Genomic DNA, 26,556 nt, shown 5'->3' with positions numbered 1-26,556 from the left:
AAAGCCCACTGGGAAAAAAAAAATTAAAAAAAAAAAATAATAACCAGTTGAGAAGGTAAGATGTACCCTAAGTCAAACAGCACAACTAGGATTCGAACCCAGGTCAGTGGATCCAAAGTCTACTCATAGCAGCTACAATACTGCCACTGTTTTTTTCTTTTTTACTTTTTGAGACAGGGTCTCTGTCACCTAGGCTAGAGTGCAGTGGTGTGATCAAGGCTCACTGCAGCCTCAACTTCCTGGGCTCAAGCCTCCCACCTCAGCCTCCTGAGTAGCTGGGACCACAGGCAAGCGCCACCAGGCTGGGCTAGTTTATTTTTATTTCTTGCACAGACGGGGTCTCACTATGTTGCCTGGGGGGTTGGTCTTGAACTCCTGGACTCAAGTGATCCTCTCACCTCAGTCCCGCAAAGTGTTGGGATTACAGGCATGAACCACCGCGCCCAGCCCATGGCAATCCTACATACTACCTAAACCACAATGTCAAACGTACTTCCTCCAATTAAACAACATAGGAGATGAAATTAGGTGAGGCTGTGGAGAAAAAAACAACATAGGAGCAATTTTCAGACAGGCAGCGCCACCCAAATTACACAGGGACACCTAACAACATAAACTTTAGCTGACAATTTCAAAGAGGGAAAGGTGTTTCCAGAAAGGACCTTTTCTCCTGTTTATCATCTGATAGTACGTACAGCAAGATGCCAACCTACCCATTAAGGTAGGTTAAGCCCAAAGCTCCCTACCCGAGTCTGCCTCCTGCTTGAGTATTTTGCCCAAACTACAGCCATAGAGACCAGCAAGAGGAAAGAGCAAGAGTTGTTTTGTATGTCTTGGTCCAGGTTGCTCCTGGAGCTCAGTCATTAGGTCTTTTGCAGAGGTCCTTCAGTAAATTGAACTGTACGCAATGCCACAGGCCCCACCCATTACTGGAACGAGACTGAGCCAACATGGTCTCCAAGAACACCATAGGAGGGAAGTGGAACGCCAGGAGAGCAGAGGGAAGGAAGTCCATCATGCAGTTAAGAATCACCAGGAAGTCCCCAGAAAAAAATCCTTAAGCTCCCAAATCATTATATTCTTTTATTTATAGACTCTGCGAGCAAGGACCCAAGCACAGCCTGGTGCTCTTGGATAGAGAATAAAGCAGCTATTGTCCACACTCAGAGGTTGCTGAGGTGCCCTCCCCCACTGATCTGGAATGATCTACACTGCTAGTGAAGAGGAGGGATGGCAGGCTGGCTAAATAAGAAGGCAGGGAAAGAAAGTCTGCTTTAGTTCTGAGGGCTGCGACATTAGATGAGAGTGGAGCCCTGGGCATGTCAGCCAGCCTTCTGTGTAACACCCGCTCAGGTCCCATTGTGTCTGTCCTCTCGGTCCTCCACTGTTGCCCACATCTTCCTCCAGGCTGCTTAAGTGCCCCTCCTGGAGTGCATGAGCAGGTCGCGCTGCAGCCCAGCCTCCAGGCTGGAGGTCAGTCTGGCTGTGGGAGGGTCGGTCAGCAGAGTCAATTTGTTGAAAACACCTCTGCCAAAGTAGTCAGCAATCACAGAAAAGCTGTCATTGGAGCACTTGAGCTGCAGGAGAAGAGGAGGGAAGGAGTACCAATCAGAATCAAAGTGCTTGTTTCTCAAATGAGGAGGAGATAAGGAAACAAGCCCTCCAGTGACTCTGTGACACTAGTGGGAATCCCCTGGCCCATCTAGCCCACTCATCCCCACCTGATGCTGGAATTGATCATGGAGATCTCGTTTCTGTTCCTGGGCCCGGATCATATCCATGACCTTCCGGTTTTCAGGGAGGCAGGTGGGGCAGTCAGCATCACTTTCCGAGTAACTCTCAAAGCAATGTTGGTGGAAGGAGTGGCCACACAGGAAGTGGACTGAGGGCAACTCCAAGGCACTGTTACAGATGCTGCACTTGGTCTTTTGGAAAATCTTAGGACTACAGGGAAGAAAGACCAGAAGTGAGTGGCAAAAGTGAGGGCAAGGCCAGGAGTCAAGGATAAGAAAGAAGGCAGCTGAAGTGGACGGCGCAAGGTCACCGGTAAGGCCCCTGAAGGCCCTGCCCTGCTCTTCTTATTGCCTTAGGGGAGTCAAATGATTATAACAGCCCTGGACCTGTAGTGAGTCTTAGCATGCTCCCAACAAGGCCAACTCAGCCTGGGGATCATTTCCTCTCTCTCCATTTTCACAACTGCCACTAAATTAACTTTCAGGTCTGTACTCAGATGTGACCCTTTCAGTGAGGCCTTTCCTGGCCACATTCTCTAAACTTGTTGACACACTTCTTCCCCGCTCCCCTTGCGCAATTTATTTTCCACTCAGAACTTACCACCACCTAACGTACTACAAAAGTTTGCCTGTTTGGCCGGGCGCAGTGGCTCACACCTGTAATCCCAGCACTTCCGGAGGCCCAGGCAGGTGGATCACCTGAGGTCAGGAGTTCTAGACCAGCCTGGCCAATATGGCGAAACCCTGTCTCTAATAAAAATATAAAGATTAGCCAGGCATGGTGGCAGGCACGTGTAATCCCAGGTACTCGGCGGGCCAAAGTAGAAGACTCGCTTGAACCCAGGAGGCAGAGGTTGCAGTGAGCTGAGACCGCACCATCGCACTCCAGCCTGGGAGACAAGAGCGAGACTTCATCTCAAAAAAAAAAAAAAAAAAAATTTTTGCCTGTTTGGCCAGGTGCGGTGGCTCATACAATCTCAGCACTTTGGGAGGCCAAGACAGGCAGATCCCCTGAAGTCAGGAGTTCAAGACCAGCCTGGCCAACATGGTGAAACCCTGTCTCTACAAAAATACAAAAATTAGTCAGGCATGGCGGGAGGCACCTGTAATCCCATCTACTCAGGAGGCTGAGGCAGGAGAATTGCTTGAACCCAGGAGGTGGAGGTTGCTGTGAGCCGAGATCGCAACATTGCACTCTAGCCTGGGTGACAGAGTGAGACTCCATCTCAAAAAAAAAAAAAAAAAAAAGTTTGCCTATTTAACATGTTTGCTGTCTGTCTCTTCTAAAACATAAAGCTCCAGGAAGGCCAGGCTTTTTGCCTGTGCTGTTCAGAATAGTGCTTGGGACATCACAGAGACTCAGAATTTGTAGAATGAAGAAACTTGTTCTCTAATAAATATTTTACAGAATGTTAAGGGCAGATAAGATTTCAGAGTTGGGATTATGGCTGGGCACCGTGGCTCATGCCTGTAATCCCAGCACTTTGGGAGGTCAAGGCGGGAGGATCACTTGAGGCCAGGAGTTTGAGACCAGTCTGGTCAACACTGTAAACCCCATCTCTACTAAAAATACAAAAATTAGCTGGGCTTGGTGGCGCATGCCTGCAATCCCAGCTACTGTGGAGGCTGAGGTGGGAGGATCACTTGAGCCCGGGAGGTCAAGGCTGCAGTGAGCCGTGATCACGCTCCTGCACTCCAGCCTCAGTGACAAGATCCTGTCTCAAAAAAGAAAAACACCAGAATGGCTTCCAACCACAATATGGATGTGTTTAGAAAAGGTAAAATACAGGCATATAAAGAACAAAAAGTACCTGCTACAAAATAATATCCTCCAAAGCCCAGTAAATAATGATCTGTGTAATAAACCATTTTTTGGAATTCCTCCATTAAAACACACCTTGAAGAATCAAAATGCTCAAAAGCACTCCATAGAATCCTCTATGGAAAGTACTTAGTAATAAATACCCTGTGAAGGGCAAGTTATCCCCTGGACTCCTCCACATATCCATGCCCTGGGTACCTGGCCTTGAGCTCTTGGATCTCCTGGCGGATACGGGTGGTCTCCTCTCGGTACCGCCGCACCCGCAGCTCATCCTGTGCAATCTGCTGGCTCTGTTTCTGTAGTTTTTGGACCAGGTAGTCTCTGATGACGGACAGTGTGGCTGTGGAGTTGTGGGCCAGGGTCTGCACCACTGAGATTGGGGTCCAAGAGGAAACAAGACAATGAACTGCGTGCGGCACTCTCTGGATAGAGTTGAAGGGCCCCTGCCACAGAGCCCAGCTGTCAGCAGCTTGTCACCCACCCATCCTGTCTTCCCAAGTACCTAGAAGAGGTGGCATGAGGTTCTTGTTCTCGATATGCTTGAGGACAGCTGCCACATACTCCTTGCAGTCCTCCTCCTTGCGAGCGAAGTAGCTGAGGGCCTGCTCCCACAAGGAGGGGTCCTGCTCCCCGTGGCGCTCACACACGGTGATGACCTGCCGGTACTGCTCGTGCTGCATGTGGTAGTGCATGATCTGCTGGAATCTGTGGCCGGGGCAAGGGCACACCTCAGTGGCTGTCTCTGGAAAATGACTTGGATTCTTCCCCTTTCCCTGAAATTCCCCAAACTCTTACAGCTTCCCCTGCTCATAGAGGTAAAGGACACCATCCTGGAAGTCATGCATCTGGCACAGGACCAGGGCCTTGTCAAAGACATCGCAGAAGCGACCACTCTTCAGCAGGGAGATGGCCTCTGCGTGAAGCTTCTCTTTGACCTGGAGAAGGAGGAGGGCAGAGTTGCTGGACAAAAGGGGAAAATCACAAGGTCTCTTTGGACAAGGCCAGTCAACTCTTTCCCTCAGTCCATTCCCTCTTCACAGAGGACCACTGAGCCCCGTGGTAAGGTGTTACTGGTCTAAGGAATGCAGTGAAAGGCAGCCCCCAAGACGGAAGAATGGAGATGGCATGAACTGTCTTTTCTCCTGCAGCCCTGGCCAGGCCTCACCTGTGGGTCCTTTTCATGAGCCCAGTTCTGCAGTCGCAGCTCAAGGAGTGTGTCGTAGATGCCCTGGGGTGAGTCTGGCTGCACTTCACTCATGTGCTCTAGGAAGGCCTTCAGCTCTCGCGGGTTATTGGCAAAGATGGGGATGAACTCCTCAGAGTTGGCCTAGGATGGCAAGGGAGGAGAAAGGAGGCTGAGTGAGTGGGCGTGATATACAGGAAGCCCCTGAAGTGATCCCCACTGTCTGAAGCTCTTTTCCCTGCAGCCTCACCCTGCAGCCTGGGGCCTCCCTATCGCTGTGGCCTTCGAGGCTGGGCCGATAATCAGTACAAAGTCCCTTCAGCAACTGAGTTGTCTGCTCTGGTATATGGTGCATGAGGATCTTGCCATAGCGCTTCATGTTGCTCTCTGCCTGCTCAAAAGGCAGCTTGCCGATGTACCGAAGGGCTTCCTGATAATTCTGTGGAAAAGTAAAGGGCAGAGTAGTGCATACTCCTGCCTCAGCCACCAGAAAGCACTTTCATCATTCTGGGGATGTCTTCAAAAACAACACGGCTCGGCCCAAGTTAAGAGTCTCACCTCTACTCAGGAGGATGGGGTGGGAGGATCACCTGAGCCCAGGAATTCAAGTCCAGCCTGGGCAACATAGCGAGACCCTGTCTCTTGGGGAAAAAAGACAGAGTCTCACCTACCTTAATGTCCTCTAGCTGGATCTTCAGGTACCACTCATGATGTGCATGGTTCTCTGCCAGGTACAGGGCATGGGAGTAGTAACCAGCCTGCCGGAGGACCTTGATGGCTGTCTCCACATCAAAGTGGACTTCACTCTCACTTTTTGTCTGCCGAGGAGACATGAGACAAAATCATTTACACAGACGTAGCTAGAGAAGGGAGAGGAAACAGGCATCTGACTTTCAGACAGATGCCTAAGGTGATACCATAAAGTCCACGCTTTGAAAATATTATGCTAGTCAGCCTGTGGGAGTGTCTGACTAAAGTTTTCCTCTACCCCTACCATTAGAGGGACACCGCTAGGGAAAGGGCTTCCCCAGTGCCACCACCCTGGGCTTAGATATCATGGGAAGTTCTAGAGTCATAAAACAAGAGGGGAGACGGCACAGAACTAACAGGAACAGCCGCTCCTCTAAATAAGGTCAGCCCTTTCCTCTCCCTATATCTTGCTGAAACGAACAAGTCCCAGTGGAGCCACCTCATGCTCAGTGGGGCCTCCAGGACTCTCCCACCAACACCATCCTGCACCTTGATGAACTCCTCCAGCTTCGAGCTGTCCTTGAGCTTGGTATAGCAGTTGAGGAGCAGGGTGGTATGGTCAGCATTGGCCAGGGATTGTCGGTGCAGGGTCTGCAGGTAGGCAGTCAGGTTGTGAATGCGCTGGGCATCTAGAAACTTGCGGATCACGTAGGATGGCTCCAACTTTCCAATGGTTCTAGGGAGACATGTGCACCAGATAGCATCTGAATCACTATACTTGTCCAACTCATGTACACAGGAATCACTTGCAGATCTTCTCAAAATGCTAATTCTATTTAAGTGGATCTGGGGTGGGGCCTGAGATTCTACATTTCTAACAAAGTCCCAGGTAATATCGGTGCTACTAGACTGGGACCACAGTGGGTAGCAAGGCTCCAGGGCACTGCTTCTTAAATTTGGCTAAAAATAGGAATTCTAAAGAGAATGGGGAAGAGGCTAGACAGGTTTCTTTTTATATTATTATTTTGTTGTTGTTTTATTGTTGTATTTTTGTTCTTTTTCTTATATATTATTATTTTTTAATTTAATTATTATTTTTTTTTTTTTTGAGATAAAGGTTTGCTCTTGTTGCCCAGGCTGGATTGCAGTGGCACAATCTCGGCTCACGACAGCCTCTGCTTCCCAGGTTCAAGTGAATCTCCTGCCTCAGCTTCGCAAGTAGCTGGGATTACAGGCATATGCCACCACGCCCAGCTAATTTTTTTTTTACGCTAGGATTACAGGCGCCCACCACCATGCCCAGCTAAATTTTGTATTTTTAGTAGAGATGGGGTTTCACCATGTTGGCCAGGATGGTCTTTAACTCTTGACCTCTGATCCACCTGCCTCGGCCTCCCAAAGTGCTGAGATTACAGGCATGAGCCACCACGTCTGGCCTTGTATTTTTTTTTTTTTAAGTGGAGACAGGGTTTTACCATGTTGGCCAGGCTAGTCTCGAACTCCTAACCTCAAGTGATCCACCCGCCTCAGCCTCCCAAAGTGCTAGGATTACAGGCATGAGCCATGGCACCCAGCCATATTTTTAAATCTATGTATTTATTTGTTGTTAGAAATGGGGTCTTGCTATGTTGCTCAGACTGGGCTCAAGCAATCCTCCCACCTTGGTCTTCCAAAGGGATAGGATCACAGGCACATGCCGCTGCACCCCAGCCTTAGACAGGTTTCTTTTATTTATTTATTGTTTTTGAGATGGAGTCTCGCTCTGTTGCCCAGGCTGGAGTGCAGTGGCACAATCTCAGCTCACTGCAAGCTCCGCCTCTGGGGTTCAGGCCATTCTCCTGCCTCAGCCTCCCGAGTAGCTGGGACTACAGGCACCCGCCACCACGCCCGGCTAATTTTTTGTATTTTTTAGTAGAGACGGGGTTTCACCATTAGCCAGGATGGTTTCGATCTCCTGATCTCATGATCCGCCCGCCTTGGCCTCCCAGAGTGCTGGGATTACAGGCGTGAGCCACCGCACCCGGCCACCTTAGACTGGTTTCTAAAACCCCTTCTCAAGGCAGAAAATTCCAAGAATTAGTACTGAGGGAAGGAATTATGGAAGCAAGAAATGAATATCTTTTCCTCCTTAAAGAACCAGGTCAAAGTAAGTATTTACAAAGGCCAAGCTAAAGTTTAAAATGAGAGGTAATCATCAGCTGAACTGCATACTGGTCATATAATATTTGACCCTAAAATTCCCTTTTCAACAAGGAATCTTGTCCTCTCATTTAAGGCATCATAGTTCCTGCAAAAAAAATTAAAAAGGCCGAGCATGGTGGCTCATATCTGTAATCCTAACACTTTGGGAGGCCAAGGCAGGTGGATTGCCTGAGCTCAGGAGTTCGAGACCAGCCTAGGGAACACCGTAAAACCCCGTCTCTACTAATAATACAAAAAATTAGCCCGGCATGGCGGCATGCACCTGTAATCCCAGCTACTCGGGAGGCTGAGATAGGAGAATCGCTTGAGCCTGAGGCAGAGGCTGCAGAGAGCTGAGATCACACCATTGCACTCCAGCCCGGGTAAAAGGTGAGAATCCATCTCAAAAAACAAAACAAAACAAAAACAAAAACAAAAACGCTGGGAGCGGTGGCTCATACCTATAATCTCAGCACTTTGGGAGGCCGAAGCAGGCAGACCACCTGAGGTCAGGAGTTCATGACCAGCCTGTCTAACATGGTGAAACCCCGTTTCTACTAAAAATACAAAAAAGTGGCTAGGTGTGGTGGCATGCACCTGTAATCCCAGCTACTCGCGAAACTGAGACGGGAGAATCACTTGAACCCAGGAGGCAGAGGTTGCAGTGAGCCAAGATCGCACCACTGCACTCCAGCTTGGGGAACAAGAGCGAAATTCCATCTCAAAAAAAAAAAAAAAACTAACAAACAAAACAAAAACAAAAGCAAAAACAGTTCCTGGTAGAATTCTAGCCCCTACCTGGAGCATGGATGGGCTTTAGCTATCTAGCTGCCTGTCCCTGCATTCACAGCTATATCCCAAAGTGCCTCCAGACTGACCGGATATATTGCTGGACAGCCCCATCGTGGTTGCCCTTGCTGTAGAGATGGTCTCCATACTGCATGAAAATCTGGGCCAGCCCATCACTGTCCAGATGTTGGCTCTTGGCAAGGTTAATCGCCATCTCAAATAGGTTCTTCTTAAATAGCATCTAGAAGGGAAGAGAGATTAGAAAATTGGTAGAAGTGGTCCTGGTAAGACACTTTCCCAAAATGTGCCCACAACATGCAAAACAGAAAGTCCTGGATTTCTGATCTGCCTAGATCCTAGACAAACCTAGAGCTCCCAGAAATCCCCAAGATCAGTATCACCTTATTTCATAAGGTGCTCTGGAAACAAAGTGAACCCTTAGAGTGGGCTCAGACTCCCAGCCATTATTTCCCTCTAAAGCCCCATCCCAGGCCATTTACCTTATAATCCTACCCTAAGGAAGCTGAGTAAGGCTGTGACCCATAAGGAGGGAAACACCCTAGCCAATATGACTTGGGGAACCTGCTCCTGCAGCTGCTTCTAGGTGCCTGTGGCCAGCTCTGGGAGCCTGGTGGCCTTGCCTCCAGTTTGGTCTGTGTGTCCTTCTCCTGCAGTGCGTGGACCCGCCCATCCCGCGTCAGCACGTACAGGGAGCCCCACTCAGCAAGCACATCCACTACATCCTCAAAGACGGCGCTATAGGCTATGAACTTGTTGCACAGGTCATAGATGTTTAGAATCTGCTTGTCGGAGCTCTGTGAGTCCCTGCTGGTAAACTCTGACCTGCATAGGAAAGAAAAAGCACCAGATATTTGGACATCTCTGTCTTATCTCCCCTTGATTTCCTTTCCCATGATAACTTTGGTGCACATTCCACCCAGCACAAATCACCTCTCTGGTCCCTCACATCCCATACCATGCAGCACTATGCTGGTAGTTGTAGAAAGAGAACATATAAACCTGACCTTACCCTTTAGGATCCTACAATTAACCCAAGCAACAGATGAGAAAATTAAGTACATTCAGATATCCATTCATTTAGAAAATAATCATCCAATACATGGTATATTTAAAACATTGTGCCTGGAACTGAATGAAAGCAAAACAAACCAGCATCTAACAGGGAGTACTTTCATCATGCAGAAGACCCCACCTACCCCTTAAAAAAACAAAAACAAAACAAAACAAAAAACTTGCATCCCACATTTCCCAGCACTTTCTAATTTCTCCACTCCTGAATCCTTTGTTCCTCTGCCCAACTTATTTTGACAAAAGAGTTAAAAAACAAAACAAAGTAAGGATGGGCGCGGAAGCTCACGCCTGAAATCCCAGTGCTTTAGGAGGCCGAGGCGGGCAGATCATGAGGTCAGGAGATTCAGACCATCCTGACTAACACAGTGAAACTCCATCTCTACTAAAAATACAAAAAATTAGCCGGGCATCAGGGCAGGCACCTGTAGTCCCAGCTACTCGGGAGGCTGAAGCAGGAGAATGCCGTGAACCCAGGAGGCGGAGCTTGCAGTGAGCCGAGATCGTGCCACTGCACTCCAGCCTGGGCAACAGAGCGAGACTCCGTCTCAAACAAAACAAAACAAAACAAACAAACAAACAAAAAAACAGGTCTAAATTCCCCGGAGCATTCTAGTATACTAGGGCTATGTAGCAAACACCTGCAGCAAAAACACCCATTTTTCATTAAAAAAAAATGTTATAACCAACTCTAGATATGTGTCACCAGCCGGGTGCAGTGGCTCATGCCTATAATCCCAGTACTTTGGGAGGCCGAGGCAGGTGGATCACCTGAGGTCAGGAGTCTGAGACCAGCCTGGTCAACATGGTGAAACCTTGTCTCTACAAAAAATACAAAAAGTAGCCGGGCATGGTGGCACATGCCTGTAATCCCAGCTACTCAAGAGGTTGAAGCAGGAGAATCACTGGAACCCAGGAGGCAGAGGTTGCAGTTAGTCGAGATCACGCCACTGCACTCCTAGGTGACAGAGCGAGACTCCATCTCAAAAAAAAAAAAAAAAGAAGTGTTATCTACATAACACCAGAGTAGGAGTAGGAGACTGGCAGGATCCAGGCATTAGGATTTTAAAATCAGGCGGACTCTGGGGAACAAGTCCAGCCCTCTCCCTGTCCCTTTTCACTGGAGTCCTTACTTGGGAGAAACCTTCCGGTCACGGGAGACAATGACAAGGTAGCCTCTAAACCAGTGGGCAATGAGCTTATGGCCCTCAAAGGCGAAGCAGGGCCCACGTTCATCAGGCTGATACAAGTAGACACACTCATCCCCGGCCACAATGAACTGCAGGTCCTGAGAAGGGTCACTTAGGGCTGAGCAGCGCAGGCCACAACCATGGGTGTCCAACTCCACGCGAGGATAGTCTTTTCCAGAAACTATATAGGACTGCCAGAAGTAAGAAAGGGGTTAACAGGCTCCTTTGAGGAGGTAACACTAAGCCTTCACGAAGGTATTCTCATCTCCATACTGGCTCTTTTTTCCCTCTTAGCATTCTAAGTCTTTCTCTTGGCTGCTGACCTTCTTCATTAACCATCACCCATCTATTAAATATATAACAGAGGGCCGGGCGTGGTGGCTCACGCCTGTAATCCCAGCACTTTGGGAGGCCGAGGTGGGTGGATCACGAGGTCAGGAGATCGAGACCATCCTGGCTAACACGGTGAAACCCCGTCTCTACTAAAAATACAAAAAATTAGCTGGGCGCGGTGGCGGGTGCCTGTAGTCCCAGCTGCTCGGGAGGCTGAGGCAGGAGAATGGCGTGAACCCGGGAGGCAGAGCTTGCAGTGAGCTGAGATCACGCCACCGCACTCCAGCCTGGGCGACAAAGCGAGACTCCGTCTCAAAAAAAAAAAAAAAAAAAAAAAATATATATATATATATATAAAAAACAGGGACCACCATTTCTTTCTCTGTATATATTATTTCTATCTAGTACAGAAATTCTACAAGTAAGAGAAATGCAATAATCTTCTACTGTTTTATCAACAGTATTCCTGAGAGAGTAGACTGTTGTAAATCTGGGGCACCAGGAACAAGAAAAGTAAAGATACTTGTCCATTGTCATTTAAAAAGTTAGTTAGAAATAAGCCGGTGCAGGCCGGGCGCAGTGGCTCAAGCCTGTAATCCCAGCACTTTGGGAGGCCGAGACGGGCGGATCACGAGGTCAGGAGATCGAGACCATCCTGGCTAACATGGTGAAACCCCGCCTCTACTAAAAAACACACAAAAAAACTAGCGGGGCGAGGTGGTGGGCGCCTGTAGTCCCAGCTACTCGGGAGGCTGAGGCAGGAGAACAGCGTAAACCCAGGAGGCAGAGCTTGCAGTGAGCTGAGATCCGGCCACTGCACTCCAGCCTGGGCGACAGAGCCAGACTCCGTCTCAGGAAAAAAAAAAAAAGAAAAAAAAAGAAAAAACAAATAGGCCGGTGCAGTGGCTCATGCCTGTAATTCCAGCACTTTGGGAGGTTGAGGCAGGTGGACTGCTTGGGCCCAGGAGTTTGAGACCAGCCTGGGCAACATGGTGAAACCCCATATCTAGAAAAAATACAAAAAGGCCGGGCGCGGTGGCTCACGCCTGTAATCCCAGCACTTTGGGAGGCCGAGACGGGCGGATCACGAGGTCAGGAGATCGAGACCATCCTGGCTAACACGGTGAAACCCTGTCTCTACTAAAAAATACAAAAAACTAGCCGGGCGAGGTGGCGGGCGCCTGTAGTCCCAGCTACTCGGGAGGCTGAGGCAGGAGAATGGCGTAAACCCGGGAGGCGGAGCTTGCAGTGAGCTGAGATCCGGCCACTGCACTCCAGCCTGGGCGACAGAGCAAGACTCCGTCTCAAAAAAAAAAAAAAAAAAAAAAGAAAAAATACAAAAATTAGCCAGGCATGGTGATGCATGCCTGTAATCCCAGCTACTCAGGAGGCTGAGGTGGGAGGATCGCTTGAGCCCAGGAGGCAGAGGTTGCAGTGAGCTGATGCAGCGCCATTGCACTCCAGCCTGGGCGACACAGCAAGATCCTGTCTCAAGGGAAAAAAAAAAAGCTAATTAGAAATAAAATTCAAAGCCAGGCGTGATGGCTCATGCCTGTAATCCCAGCACTTTGGAAGGCCAAGGTGGGTGGATTACCTGGGGTCAGGAGTTCGACACCAGCCTGGCCAACATGGTGAAACCCCGTCTCTACTAAAAATACAAAAATTAGCTGGATGTGCTACTGTGTGCCTATAATCCCAGCTACTCAGCTACTCAGGAGGCTGAGGCAGGAGAATCGCTTGAACCTGGGAGACAGAGGTTGCAGTGAGTCGAGATCTCGCCACTGCACTCCAGCCTGAGCAACACAGTGAGACTCCGTCTCAAAAAAGAGAAAGAAAATTCACGTCTTTTTACTACAAGCCCAGAGTCTAACTCTTCCCAGCTTCCTAGGCAAAGAAATAAAATACAAAGCTAGGCAAATGATTCGAATTATATGATTAAAATTTTAACAATCCCACCTTTCCTGTCACTTCCTTACCCTATCCCCCTGAGCAATGGAGAAGCCCTTCCTGCCTGCTCCTAAGAGTGGAGGCCTTGGTCATACCTGGACGTTCTCTGTTGTCACAACAAACAAGTGAGTTGTCTTTCCTGCTTGGCGAAAGGCCAATCCAGTTACAGGATAGTTGCCCTTGTGCAAAATCTGGGTCTTGCTATGACGGTCTCGGGTGATGTCTCCTTTGTTCAATGTAACACTGCCATCTGTGAAACCTGTAGGAGAACGAGAAAATTACTTCAGTGAGGCTGAAAAGATCAGGAAATGGAGAGGGAAAAAAGACCCTTGAGGCACTCAGAAGTGACAAGCTTTCTCCATATACCCAACCTCTCTAATTAATGGTTAACCTGAATATTGGCACTCACTGACACATCTTCAAAGAACAAAATTAAATCCCTTCCCATTCCAAACTTTATTTATTTTATTTATTTATTTATTTATTTATTTATTTTGAGATGGAGTTTCCCTCTTGTTGCCCAGGCTGGAGTGCAATGGCGCAATCTCGGCTCACTGCATATAACCTCCACCTCCCAGGTTCAAGCGATTCTCCTGCCTCAGTCTCCCTAGTAGCTGGGATTACAGGCATGTGCCACTACGCCCAACTAATTTTGTATTTTTAGTAGAGATGGGGTTTCTCCATGTCAGTCAGGCTGGTCTCAAACTACCTCAGGTGATCCGCCCACCTCAGCCTCCCAAAGTGCTGGGATTACAGGCGTGAGTCACTGTGCCTGGCCCCCATTCCAAACTTTAATATCTCAAAAGCCTCAGTTCAATTCAAAGTGGTCTCACGAAAACAGTAAAGATGAGAGGCAGAAGCAACTGTGAAGAAAATATATAATGAATCTAGGAGTGTTAGTTTTGCCTTCTGTTTACCAATGGCCATAAAGTTGAGATTTTCATGGACAGTCAAACAAGATACAACAGTTGGCTCTGTTCCTGGAATAGCAGGGAAGATTCGAGTGCAGAGTGGATTGCCACCATCTCTCTTCTCCAGGTTCCAGATCTTAACCTGTGGACAGACCTCAGAAGTGTAAATGCTAGTCATTCTCCAAGAAAAAATCATTTCCAGGCTTCCGGATCTTTCCCATTTCCCTGCTGGGACTCACCAAGGGATTGATGCCCTCTTCATCTTCTCCAACAGATGCCAGAATATTGTGCTGCTTCAGTTGGTACAGGTGTGTCACCCGTAGTTTGTAGGCCTGGAAGCCTGTAAGCTGTAGGGAACGTGGCAAGAACCAGATCTGGCCTTCCATATGTGCAGGGTAGTCAAGGAGCCTCCTTTCCAAGGAGAGATACTTATATTCAGACCAGAATTCAGATAACAATGATATGCATATAACTCTAAAATTTTCAAGGATTTTCCTACATATCATCTCATAGAACTCCCTATCTTAAAAAGAGTAGGGCCAGGCAGGGTGACTCACGCCTGTAATCCCAGCACTTTGGGAGGCCAAGGAGGGCAGATTACCTGAGGTCAGGGGTTCGAGACCGGCCTGGCCAACATGGCGAAACCCTGTCTCTACTAAAAATACAAAAATTAGCCGGGCATAATGATGTGTGCCTGTTAGCTACTCAGGAGGTTGAGGCAGGAGAATTGCTTGAACCCGGGAGGCGGAGGTTGCAGTGTGCCCAGATCACACCATTGCACTCCAGCCTGTGCAACAAGAGTGAAACTCCGTTTCAAAAAAAAAGAAAGAAAGCGGGCCATCCCAGCACTTTGGGAGGCCGAGGCGAGTGGATCACGAGGTCAGGAGTTCAAGACCAGACTGGCCAATACGGTGAAACCCTGTCTGTACTAAAAATGTAAAAAATTAGCCGGGTGTGGTGGCGCACGCCTGTAGTCCCAGCTACTCGGGAGGCTGAGGCAGGAGAATCGCTTGAACCCGGGAGGCGGAGATTACAGTGAGCCGAGATCGTGCCACTGCACTCCCGCCTGGGCAACAGAGTAAGACTCCGTCTCAAAAAAAAAAAAAAAAAAAAAAAAAGAGTGAAAAAGGCCAGAGTTGAGTACCAGCAACATGAAGACGAAAGCAACAACTGCTAGCCTCATTTACCTCCTCGCCAACGATAACGGGCAGGGGAGAGCATGTCACTTTACATATTCATCTTTTAAAGCCAACTTGCATTTTTTTTTTTATTGATCTCAAATTAAGCTAGTCAAATTGGCATGTGCACTTCTCTTACAGATAAGGAAATTAAAACCCAGAGAGGTTAAATGACTTGCCCAGGATTGCTCAGTTGATAACAAGTTAGGAAATGGACTTCTTTCTTCCCGTAGATCACAGAACGACTCTGGATGACCAGCTAAAGGAAGGAGGCACGCGGCACTGACCCCTCCAACAAACAGATTTCATCCTAACTCGATCTCTTCGGGATCCCGGGAGGGAAAAGACAGCTCCAAACGAAGGATATCTCCAAAGACCAGGCTCCCTCGGCCTGAGTCGCAGACAGTGATGCCAGGAGGGAGGCAAAGGAACTTGGAAGCAGCGGATCCAGAAGCAGGTGTGGCCCCGGGAGCGGCCCCATCATTGCCCAGCGGCTCCTTCACCAGCTCCTTGTCGAAGAAAACGAAGCGCCGCCACTGCAGGTAGGCCGCCATTTTGGCCGAGGGCCCCCACCTCCGGGAGCTTTGTCACGTGAGCTGAGCCAGCGAATCACGTGGTCGGCAGCTTCCGGGAGCCTCTGGGCCCAGGATCTCTAGAGTCCGGGTGACAGCTTCCCGCTGCTGGGAAAGTGGGCGGGGCCGCGCGCGGTAGTCCTAGTTCCGCAGTGTGCGACTTTGCCGGATGTGACTGTAACTTCGCTAGCTAAAATGCTTGAGAGCGGACCCTTCATCCCTTTGAACGTGTTTCTTCCTAAAATGCGCGGGTACCGGGAGATCAAGATGAGCGATGTCATGCGCCTTGTGGACTGTAACCCGTCGTGCCTAAGTGAATGACGTTTTGACCTCACAGGACTGTTTTGGGGCATAAATGAAACAGTGTATGTTAAACCAGTTTTTCGGCTGTATGAGAGGAGAAATAAAATTAGAAGTTTGTGTCTGCCACCACGCAGATTGTGAACCATAGTCAGTGTCTTACATTCGTTTTTGTTCCCCCTGTCAGAGCGTATGACACCTAACAGACGCTCAAAACGTTTCCCAAGGAAACGGGCTGGGCGCGATGGCTCATGTCTGTCTGTAATTCCGGCACTTTGGGAGGCCGAGGTGGGGGAATCACTTGAGCCCAGGTGTTCGAGACCAGCCTGGGCAACATGGTGAAACCCCACCTCTACAAAAATACAAAAATGAGCCAGGCGTGGTGGTGGACACCTGTGGTCCCAGTTACTTGAGAGGCTGAAGCAGGAGGATCGATTGAGCCCCGGAGGTGGAAGCTGCAGTGAACCGTGATTGTGCCACTGCACTCTAGCCTGGGTGACAGAGCAAGACCTTGTCTCAAAAAAAAAAAAAAAAAAAAAAGGAAACGGAAATACTGATGGGGCAGGAACTCCCAAGGCCCTGGGCTTTCTCCCCCTTTCCATAGTGGCAGGGTATGGGACATAGAACTGAGCAAAAACCTGGAAGTGGCGGCTTTGAGAGCTGAGTGTTTTAATGATAAGCGGCAGGTGTCCAAGATATTACATGGCCATTCTCCACTCCCAACTCTGGCTAAACCAGCTTTGAATGCAACCAAGATCTATCCTCATGGACAACTACTGTAGGTTTACTGTTTGTGTGCCATGAGAAGCTATACACAGAAGTGACATAGCATCATTTTGAGATAGTAGGGACATATGAAAAAGTGACTCTGTGGTATTTGTGAAGTTTATTTTTTGCACTCCTCTAACATCCTTTTTTTTTCTTCTTTTTTTTTGAGACAGAGTCTCTCTCTATCCCTCAGGCTGGAGTGCAGTGGCACAATCTCGGCTGACTGCAACCTCCACCTCCCGAATTCAAGCGATTCTCATGCCTCAGCCTACCGAGTAGCGGGGATTACAGGTGCCTGCCACCATGCCTGGCTAATTTTTGTATTTTTAGCAGAGATGGGGTTTTGCCATTTTGGCCAGGCTGGTCTCAAACTCCTTATCTCAGGTGATCCACCTGCCTCGGCCTCCCAAAGTGCTGGAATTACAGGCGTAAGCCACCGCATCTGGCCCTCCCCCAACTTATTTCAGAATATTTGATGCTGTATTTCCACCAGCCACAGTTCCCTGAGAGCGGGGGCTACGTCTTGTTTACCGTGAACGAGGCCTAGCAGAGCCTGGTAGAAGTCCCATGTTTGGTTGGAGGAATGAATGTGGATGACTCCCTTCTTATCCACTCCTCTCCTCAATCTGGTTGATGGGCAGGTGGTGTCCATTTGTCTGAAGAGGTAAATGATAGAAAGAAACTCTAGCCACCACCATGCACACAGATTTCCTGACTTCAACTAACGTTTCTTTCCTCTTCATGACACAGGATATCTCCAATTCATTGGAACTGTTTCAGGATACCAACTCTTGGGCAGAAGCACAAATGGGAGCAGACTGAACCCACTTTCACCTACTGAGCATATTCCATAGTAGTCATCAGAATGTTTAGATGGTATGTTAATATGTCAGTTGTTAAGCCTATGAAGAATATATGTTAAAAGAAGCAATGTGGCCAGGCAAGCTGGCTCACGCTTGTAATCCTAGCACTTTAAGAGGCTGAGGCAGGAGGATCCCTTGAGGCCAGGAGTTCAAGACCAGCATGGGCAACAGACTTCAAAAAAGACACAATGTGGCCGGGCGCGGTGGCTCACGCCTGTAATCCCTGCACTTTGGGAGGCCGAGGCGGGCGGATCACGAGGTCAGGAGATTGAGACCATCCTGGCTAACACGGTGAAACCCCGTCTCTACTAAAATACAAAAAATTAGCCAGGCGCGGTGGCGGGCGCCTGTAGTCCCAGCTACTCGGGAGGCTGAGGCAGGAGAATGGCGTGAACCTGGGAGGCGGAGCTTGCAGTGAGCGGAGATGGTGCCACTGCACTCCAGCCTGGGCGACAGAGTGAAGACTCCGCCTCAAAAAAAAAAAAAAAAAAAAAAAAGACACAATGTAAAAGCAGAGATGTGAACAGGAGATAGAGTGCATCTCCGTTGCTTGGGTGCTCCCCCTGCTGTCCAATGGCAGAGGCTCCACGTCGTCTTCTGAGGGCTGAATCTGGTTCTCCCTGTGCCCATTGGATCCTCTTATTGATGAGGGATACAAAGGCTGAGATTGGCCTGCCAGAGAGACCCACAACACCTCTTCAGACTTACTACCTTCTTTCCTGTCCTTCTTTTGACAAATGTGTATTGAGCACTCCTAGTCCAGGAATTATACCAAATGCCCAGAATATAAATAAACAAGACATGGTCCTCAACCACCACCCTAGGGACAGGCATAAAAAGAACGGACAGTAACAAGCCCCTAATTTCGTGTAGTAAATTATATCTAATAAAGTGCCTTTGCTTTTCACAGAATCTTCATAACAACCATCTGCAGAAGAGGTATCATTATCCCTGATAAGAAATGGAGTCTCAAAGAGTTTAACTTAAAGTGGCTCTCTCTACGCAAAAACTGCAAAGTTCTTTGGAAACAAAATGAGTAATTCAGCCCCCTACCCTCTAATTAGATAGTTTGATGGGTGTAAAGCTAGATTATGCTTGTCAGAACATACACCAGGGTTTGTCTCTTAGTTACACTGGTCTGAATCCAGGAATTTCAGGATAGTGAGGAAGATAACCAAGCAAATTACACAGAAAATGACTGTTCACTTACAGTTAGTTCTGCATACTGAGAACTCAAGTTCTAAAGGGACTAAAGATAAAGAAGAAATACAAGTCTTTAGTTTCAAATTAGAGAGGTCATAACTCAGAATCAAGAATGCAAGAATTGTCTTGCAGTATTCTCTCTTTTCCCTTTAGCAAACTGCTGCCCATGATATAAAAGTTATATCCACTGGAACAAAACAAGAAAACTTCTTGTCCCAAATGCAAACTTTTTTTTTTTTTTTTTTTTTTTTGAGGCGGAGTCTCGCTCTGTCGCCCAGGCTGGAGTGCAGCGGCGCGATCTCGGCTCACTGCAAGCTCCGCCTCCCGGGTTCCCGCCATTCTCCTGCCTCAGCCTCCCGAGTAGCTGGGACTACAGGCGCCGCCACCACGCCCGGCTAATTTTTTTGTATTTTTAGTGGAGACGGGGTTTCATTGTGTTAGCCAGGATGGTCTCGATCTCCTGACCTCGTGATCCGCCCGTCTCGGCCTCCCAAAGTGCTGGGATTACAGGCTTGAGCCACCGCGCCCGGCCCAAATGCAAACTTTAATATACATATATATATATATATTTTTTTTTTTTTTTGAGATGGAGTCTCGCTCTGTCGCCAGTCACCAGGCTTGAGTGCAGTGGCGCGATCTCAGCTCACTGCAACCTCCACCTCCTGGGCTCAAGTGATTCTCCTGCCTCAGCCTCCCAAGTAGCTGCTTCAGAAAACTTTAATTTTCTGTTTTTCTCATCTGGCTCTCCAGGTAGAAACTATCTTCTTTTTTTGGCCAGGCGCGGTGGCTCACCCCTGGAATCCCAGCACTTTGGGAGGCCGAGGTGGGTGGATCACGAGGTCAGGAGATCAAGACCATCATGGCTAACAAGGTGAAACCCGGTCTCTACTAAAAATACAAAAAAAAATTAGCGGGGCGTGGTGGTGGGCACCTGTAGTCCCAGCTACTCAGGAAGCTGAGGCAGGAGAATGGCATGAACCCGGGAGGGGGAGCTTGCAGTGAGCCGAGATCGAGCCACTGCACTCCAGCCTGGGGGACAGAGCAAGACTCCGTCTCAAAAAAAAAAAAAAAAAAAAAAAAAGAAACTATCTTTCTTCTATTTTTTTGAGATGGAGTCTCCCTCCGTCGCCCAGGCTGGAGTGCAGTGGCACTATCTCAACTCACTGCAACCTCTATCTCATCTCCCAGATTCAAGCGATTCTTTTGCCTCAGTCACCCAAGTAGCTGAGACTACAGGCGCACGCCATCATGCCCAGCTAGTTTTTGCATTTTTGTAGAGACGTGTTTTTGACATGTTTCTCAGGTTGCTCTCAAACTCCTGGCCTCAAGTGATTTGCCCGCCTCTGCCAACAAAGTGCTAGGATTACAGGCATAAGCCACCACACCCGGCCTGTTGTTGTTTTAATGTTTTTCCAGTTTTCGTCAATAATCACATATTTCTTTCATTCTTTTTTGTTTTGTTTTGTTTTTTGAGACAAGGTCTTACTCTGTCACCCAGGCTAGAGTGCAGTGGCACAATCACAGGTCACCACAGTCTCCACTTCCTAGGCTCAGGTGATTCTCCCACCTCAGCCTCCCCAGCAGCTGGGACTACAGGCTCACGCCACCAGGCCCAGTTAATTTTGTTGTTGTTGTTGTTGTATTTTTAGTAGAGACAGTGTTTCGCCATGTTGCCCAGGCTAGTCACGAATTGCTGGGCTCAAGCAATCCACACGCCTCAGCCTCCCAAAGTGCTAGGATTACAAGTGTGAGCCACCATGCCTGGCCACATATTTCTTTCTTTTTTTTGGAGTGGGGACCCGGCGGGGACAGGGTCTCACTCTGTCGCCCAGGCTGGAGTGCAGTGGTGCGATCTTGGCTCACCCCAACCTCCACCTCCTAGGTTCAAGTGATTCTCTTGCCTCAGCCTCCCAAGTATCTGGGATTACAGGCGCACGCCACTACCACCCAGTTACTTTTTGTATTTTTAGTAGAGACCGGGTTTCACCATGTTGGCCAGGCTGGTCTCAAACTCCTGACCACAAATGGTCCACGCGCCTGGGCCTTCCAAAGTGCTGGGATTACAGGTGTGAGCCACCGTGCCCAGCCCTAGCCGTGTATTTCTTTCGTTAATTCTAAAAATATTGTTATAGAAGTAGGAAAAAACTTATCTTGGTTCCTCTCCTGCTGAAAATGGGCTCTCTCCTGCCTAGGGTTACAGCAAAGTCAAACCTAGCGTCTCTTGAGGCCAGTCAAGGTGGCTCATGCCTATAATCCAGCACTTTGGGGGGCCAAGGTGGGAGGATTACTTGAGGCCTGGAGTTCAAGACCAGCCTGGGCAACACAGGCAGACCTCATCTCTACTAAAAATAAATAAATAAATAAGTAGCCAGATGTGGTGATATACACCTGTAGTCCCAGCTACTTGAGAGGCTGAGGAGGGAGAATTGCTTAAGCCCAGGAGATGGAGGCTGCAGTGAGCTGTGATACACCACTGCACTCCAGCCTAGGCAAGAGAGTGAGGACCCTGTCTCAAAACAACAACAACAACAAACCCTAGAGTCATTTGTATGACAGACAAAATAATTTTAAAATGTTTTATTGAAGTAACAACATACAAAAAAGTTCTATAATACGGCCCACTGAAATTCCAGAAACGAACTGGACACTCCCATAGTAACCAGCAACGAGAACACAGCTAGCAGCCAGGCACCGTGACTCATGCATGTAATCCCAGTATTTTGGGAGGCCGAAGCAGGGCAGATCACCTGAGGTCAGGAGTTTGAGACCAGTCTGGGCAACAAGGTGAAACCCTGTCTCTACTAAAAATACAAAAATTAGCTGAGCGTAGTGTTGCATGCCCACAATCCCAGCTACTTGGGAGGCTGAGGCTAGAGAATGGCTTGAACCCTAGAGGCAGAGGTTGCAGTGAGCTGCGATTGTGCCACTGCACACAAGCCTGGGTGACAGAGTGAGACTCTGTCTCAAAAAAAGGGGGAACATATCTAGCACCCCCAGAAGCTTGCCTTATGTCCTCTTCTAAACCCTCCAGCTTGGGCAACAGAGCAAGACCTTGTATCTAAAGGATAGCAGCATCCTGACTTCTATCCCTGTAGCTTAGTTTTGCTAGCTTTTAAACTTGATGTAAGTTAAATCATACAGTAATATTTGGGCTTCTTTCACTCAGTATTATGTTTGTGGAATTCATTTAAGTTGTCCTATGTAATAATAGTCCACTCATTCCTATTGCTATATAGAATTCCACTGTATGAATCTGTGATTCATTTATCTATCCAATTGTGGATGAGCATTTGGATAGTTTTCAGCCCGGGGCTGTTATAAAGCTATTACCAACAGCCTCTGGGTGAACATATGTTTACTTTTTTTTCCGACAGAGACTCACTGTGTTACCCAGGCTGGAGTGCGGTGGCACGATCTTGGTGCAATACAACTTCCACCTCTCGGGTTCAAGCAATTTTCCTGCCTCAGCCTCCCCAGTAGCTAGGATTACAGGTGTGTGCCACCATGCCAGGCTAATTTTTTTTTTTGAGATGGAGTCTGGCTCAGACCCTAGACTGGAGTGCAGTGGCGCGATCTTGGCTCACCGCAACCTCCACCTCCCGGGTTCAAGCAATTCTCCTGGCTCAGCCTCCTGAATAGCTGGGACTACAGGCACGTGCCACTACGCCTGGCTAATTTTTTGTATTTTTAGCAGAGACAGGGTTTCACTGTGTTAGCCAGTATGGTCTCGATTTCCTGACCTCATGATCCACCTGCCTCAGCCTCCCAAAGTGCTGGGAATACAGGTGGGAGCCACCCCTGGCCAACAATTAATTTTTTAAAATTCTTCTGATGTAGGATGTTCTCTCTGATCAACACTGCCCTCAGCCCATCATGTAATTTGCATGGTTTATGTACACATATACCCTTACCAATGTGTCTATTTTACACCTCTGTCAGTTTGGCACGTGTTCTGCAAGAGAGCAACTTTCTTCTCTTGGGTTTCTGCAGTATAGGGGAAGAGATCTAGTCCTCAAATGTTAACAAGTTATTCTGGAAAAGAACTAATGAGTTCACCTGCCTAGGTCAATCTAAATCAGGTGTTCTACATTAAAAATTTCCCATTGTTCTTCAGCTTGTTCTTGTGAAATGCTATTCTCCCCTCTGGTCCCAGAACAAAACAGCTGACTCCTCAGAGCACTTGAACCTGCTTCACTACCCAGGGGGACAGATACCCATTTGAGAACTGTTCTTTTTTTTTTTTTTTTTTTTTTTTTTTTTTTTTTTTTTTTTTAAGACAAGGTCTCACTCTGTCGCCCAGCCTGGAGTACAGTGGTACAATCTCGGCTCACTGCAGCCTTTGCCTCCCAGGTTCAAGCAGTTCTCCTTCCTCAGCCTCCCGAGTAGCTGGGATTACAGGCATGCCCCACCACGTCCGGCTAATTTTTTTGTATTTTAGTAGAGATGGGGTTTCACCATGTTGCCCAGGCTGGTCTTGAACTCCTAAGCTCAGGCAATCTGCCTGCCTCAGCGTCCCAAAGTGCTAGGATTACAAGCATGAAACACTGTGCCCGGCCCCCCAAATAGGTTTTTAATAAGCACATGAAACGATGAACATGTTTGTTTCCCAACACATTATGACTTCTTTGAAGGTAAAGACAAGCTCATACCCATCTCTGGATTAGCAGCACCTAGCCCAGTGCTTGCATATCAGAGTGGCCCAATAAGTGTTAAAACGCATGCTCTCTGTTTGAAATGAATGAAAAGGCTGGGTGTGGTGGCTCGCGCTGTAATCCCAGCACTTTGAGAGGCCTAGGCAGGCAGGTCACCTGAGGTCAGGAGTTAGAGACCAGCCTGGCCAACATGGTGAAACCGTGTCTCGACTAAAAATACAAAAATTAGCCAGGCATGGTGGTGTGTGCCTGTAGTTCCAGCTACTTGGAAGACTGAGCCAGAAGAATCGCTTGAACCCGGGAGGTGGAGATTGCAGTGAGCCAAGACTGCACCACTGCACTCCAGCCTGGGTGACACAGACTCTGTTGGAAAAAAAAAAAAAAAGAAATGGATGGAAAGAATCTACTTGGATAGTTGGTCAAAAGTGGAGTCAATTACTGAGAAACAAAATCTTTCCCTGTGGAATTGAATTGACAACTTATATGTCCATCATTATGGCAGAACAAACCCCATGCTATGGAATGTTCTACAGCAGTAAATGAGGAAGTGAATCACAGTGACATGGAAAATGCTCCACACTTTATTATTAGTTTAAAAAAATGGCAAACAATGTAACTGTATAACATTTTATGGTTTTAAAAAAGATAAAATGCAAGCAAGGTGCTGGTTGCAAAAAACAAAAAGTGTATATTATGAAAAGATAAAAGCTACAAGTTTCTAGAGACATATATATGTATAAAAGAGGGAAAGACCTGGAAGCTTATACATCGCACCAACAATAGCAGGTACCTCCACAAGAGAGAGTGGGGGTTTGGGTTGGTGTCAAGGAAATTTACCTTTATGTAGAATGAATTTTTTTTTTTTTTTTTTTTGAGACATAGTCTGGCTCTTTCGCCCAGGCTGGAGTGCAGTGGCGCGATCTTGGCTCACTGCAAGCTCCACCTCCTGGGTTCATGCCATTCTCCTGCCTCAGCTTCCTGAGTAGCTGGGACTACAGGAGCCCGCCACCAGGCCCGGCTAACTTTTTTGTATTTTTAGTAGAGACGGGGTTTCACCGTGTTAGCCAGGATGGTCTCCATCGCCTGACCTCCTGATCCGCCCGCCTCGGCCTCCCAAAGTGCTGGGATTACAGGCGTGAGTCACCGCGCCCGGCCGTAGAATGAATTTTTTAATGATTACATTTGTGTATTATTTGTGTAATTAAATTGTTAAAATCTTTTTTTTTTTTTTTTTTTTTGAGACGGAGTCTTGCTCCTCTGTCGCCCAGGCTGGAGTGCAGTGGCCAGATCTTAGCTCACTGCAAGCTCCGCCTCCCAGGTTTACGCCATTCTCCTGCCTCAGCCTCCCGAGTAGCTGGGACTACAGGCGCCCGCCACCTCGCCCGGCTAGTTTTTTGTATTTTTTAGTAGAGACGGGGTTTCACCGTGTTAGCCAGGATGGTCTCGATCTCCTGACCTCGTGATCCGCCCGCCTCGCCTCCCAAAGTGCTGGGATTACAGGCTTGAGCCACCGCGCACGGCCAATTCTGTTAAAATTTTAAGTGAATTTCATTTTTCTTTTTTTTTTTTTTTTTTTGAGACGGAGTCTTGCTCTGTCGCCCATGCTGGAGTGCAGTGGCGCAATCTCGGCTCACTGCAAGCTCCGCCTCCCGGGTTCACGCCATTCTCCTGCCTCAGCCTCCCGAGTAGCTGGGACTACAGGCGCCCGCCACTGCGCCCGGCTAATTTTTTCTATTTTTAGTAGAGACGGGGTTTCACCATGGTCTCGATCTCCTGACCTTGTGATCCGCCCGCCTCGGCCTTCCAAAGTGCTGGGATTACAGGCGTGAGCCACCGCGCCCGGCCAAGTGAATTTCTATTTCTACCAATTTGTCTACTGCCTGAATACATAACTATTCTTAAAAGGAAGAATAGACTCTCTCTTTGGGACTGCCAATAATTTTTCCTTCTAAGCATAGACACCGGACCACTCTCCACCTAAGCATCACGAAAAATGTAGAGAAAAGAAAAGCTAAGAGCTACTTAAACAAGTTCAGGGTTGACACAGCCCTGGCCCTAACGGCCAGGGCCTTCAAGCGGGTCTTTCTGTGAAGGGTGGCCAGGCATCAATTTAGTAGGAGAGAAAACAGGTGACTTATTTCCATCCACACTTAAGGAAAATGCACTCTCCAAGGACTGCGGACTTTTTTTTTTTTTTTTGAGGAGTCTCGCTGTTGTCGCCCAGGCTGGAGTGCAGTGGCGCAATCTGGGCTCACTGCAACCTCCGCCTCCCAGATTCAAGAAATTCTCCTGCCTCAGCCTCCTGAGCAGCTGAGATTACAGGCGCCTGCCACCAGGCCCAGCTAATTTTTGTAGTTTTGGTAGAGACGGGGGTTCACGATGTTGGCCAGGCTGGTCTCGAACTCCTGACCTCAAGTGATCCGCCCGCCTCGGCCTCCCAAAGTGCTGGGATTACAGGCGTAAACCACCGCGCCCGGGCGACTGCGCACATTTCTATGGAGCTGTAAATTAAAAGAGAAGGTAGTGAGGTGCTTCTGTCATTCTATGGCAGAAACAGCTAAAGAGTAGAGAAATATTCACAAGATTTAATAGAATAGAAATAGGAGAAGGTGCACACATGCTCAACCAACTATAGCCTCACAAATAAAAGTGTCTTTTGCGTGTAGCAAAAGTTTGGAATATTCTTATACAAATGAGTGGGGCTTAACCTAAGAAATCTAGGCCAAATTCTGCGACGAATGCATCGGTTATCTCTGACTCATCAACAAACATCTTTTTCTGTGGCTTCAGTTTCCCCAGTAAAACAGAGGGGGTTGCGGCGGACTCAGTTGGAGGCACAGCCATTCTCCAACGTCTATCTAAAGCCTAGAGCACCTCAATACCAACCGGCAGGCAAGCGCCTCCTCCGCAGGGCTGCGGACGGGACGCCTGTCATCCCATTCCTCGGCCGGGCTCTCCAGGTGACCAGAAGAAAAGCCCCGAGTGCGGGACTGCAGTGCGCCCGACGGGCTCCAGGCGCGGGTCACTCCCGAACCCCGGCAGCGAAGCATCCAGCGCCGGAAAAGGTCCCGCAGTCGCCCTGGGGCCGGCGGTGGGGAGGAAGGAGTGGAGCGCGGTGGCCCCGTGACGTGGTCCAATCCCGAGCCGACGCC

The 26,556-nt window shown here is 48.4% G+C and overlaps 1 protein-coding gene across 6 annotated transcripts; it reads right to left on the bottom strand.

Moving 5' to 3' along the window:
• Window positions 1-1,069: 1,069 nt before the first annotated feature.
• VPS11 (VPS11 core subunit of CORVET and HOPS complexes) lies at window positions 1,070-26,484 on the bottom strand. 6 transcript variants are annotated; one of them, XM_074015412.1, is made up of 16 exons: window positions 15,226-15,623; window positions 14,108-14,279; window positions 13,875-14,010; window positions 13,053-13,216; window positions 10,621-10,868; window positions 9,040-9,241; window positions 8,488-8,639; window positions 5,978-6,164; window positions 5,410-5,556; window positions 4,989-5,177; window positions 4,721-4,882; window positions 4,351-4,490; window positions 4,058-4,260; window positions 3,754-3,925; window positions 1,722-1,944; window positions 1,070-1,577 (listed from the first exon to the last, which is right to left on the bottom strand). In XM_074015412.1, the coding sequence occupies exons 2-16, from the start codon at window positions 14,252-14,254 to the stop codon at window positions 1,413-1,415; spliced, it is 2,637 nt and encodes an 878-aa protein (XP_073871513.1). In that variant the 5' UTR covers window positions 14,255-14,279; window positions 15,226-15,623; the 3' UTR covers window positions 1,070-1,412. The 6 variants fall into 6 exon arrangements, with proteins under 6 accessions (XP_073871513.1, XP_073871516.1, XP_045225947.1 ...); XM_074015415.1 differs by having other exon boundaries at window positions 9,107-9,241; XM_045370012.3 differs by having other exon boundaries at window positions 14,108-14,256; window positions 15,414-15,623.
• Between the last annotated feature and the right edge of the window lie 72 nt (window positions 26,485-26,556).

Source organism: Macaca fascicularis, chromosome 14 (genome assembly GCF_037993035.2).
Source record: "Macaca fascicularis isolate 582-1 chromosome 14, T2T-MFA8v1.1".
Classification (NCBI taxonomy): domain Eukaryota; kingdom Metazoa; phylum Chordata; class Mammalia; order Primates; family Cercopithecidae; genus Macaca; species Macaca fascicularis.
Note: the sequence above shows the minus strand (reverse complement) of the source record. Positions and strands in the feature narration are given on the sequence as shown.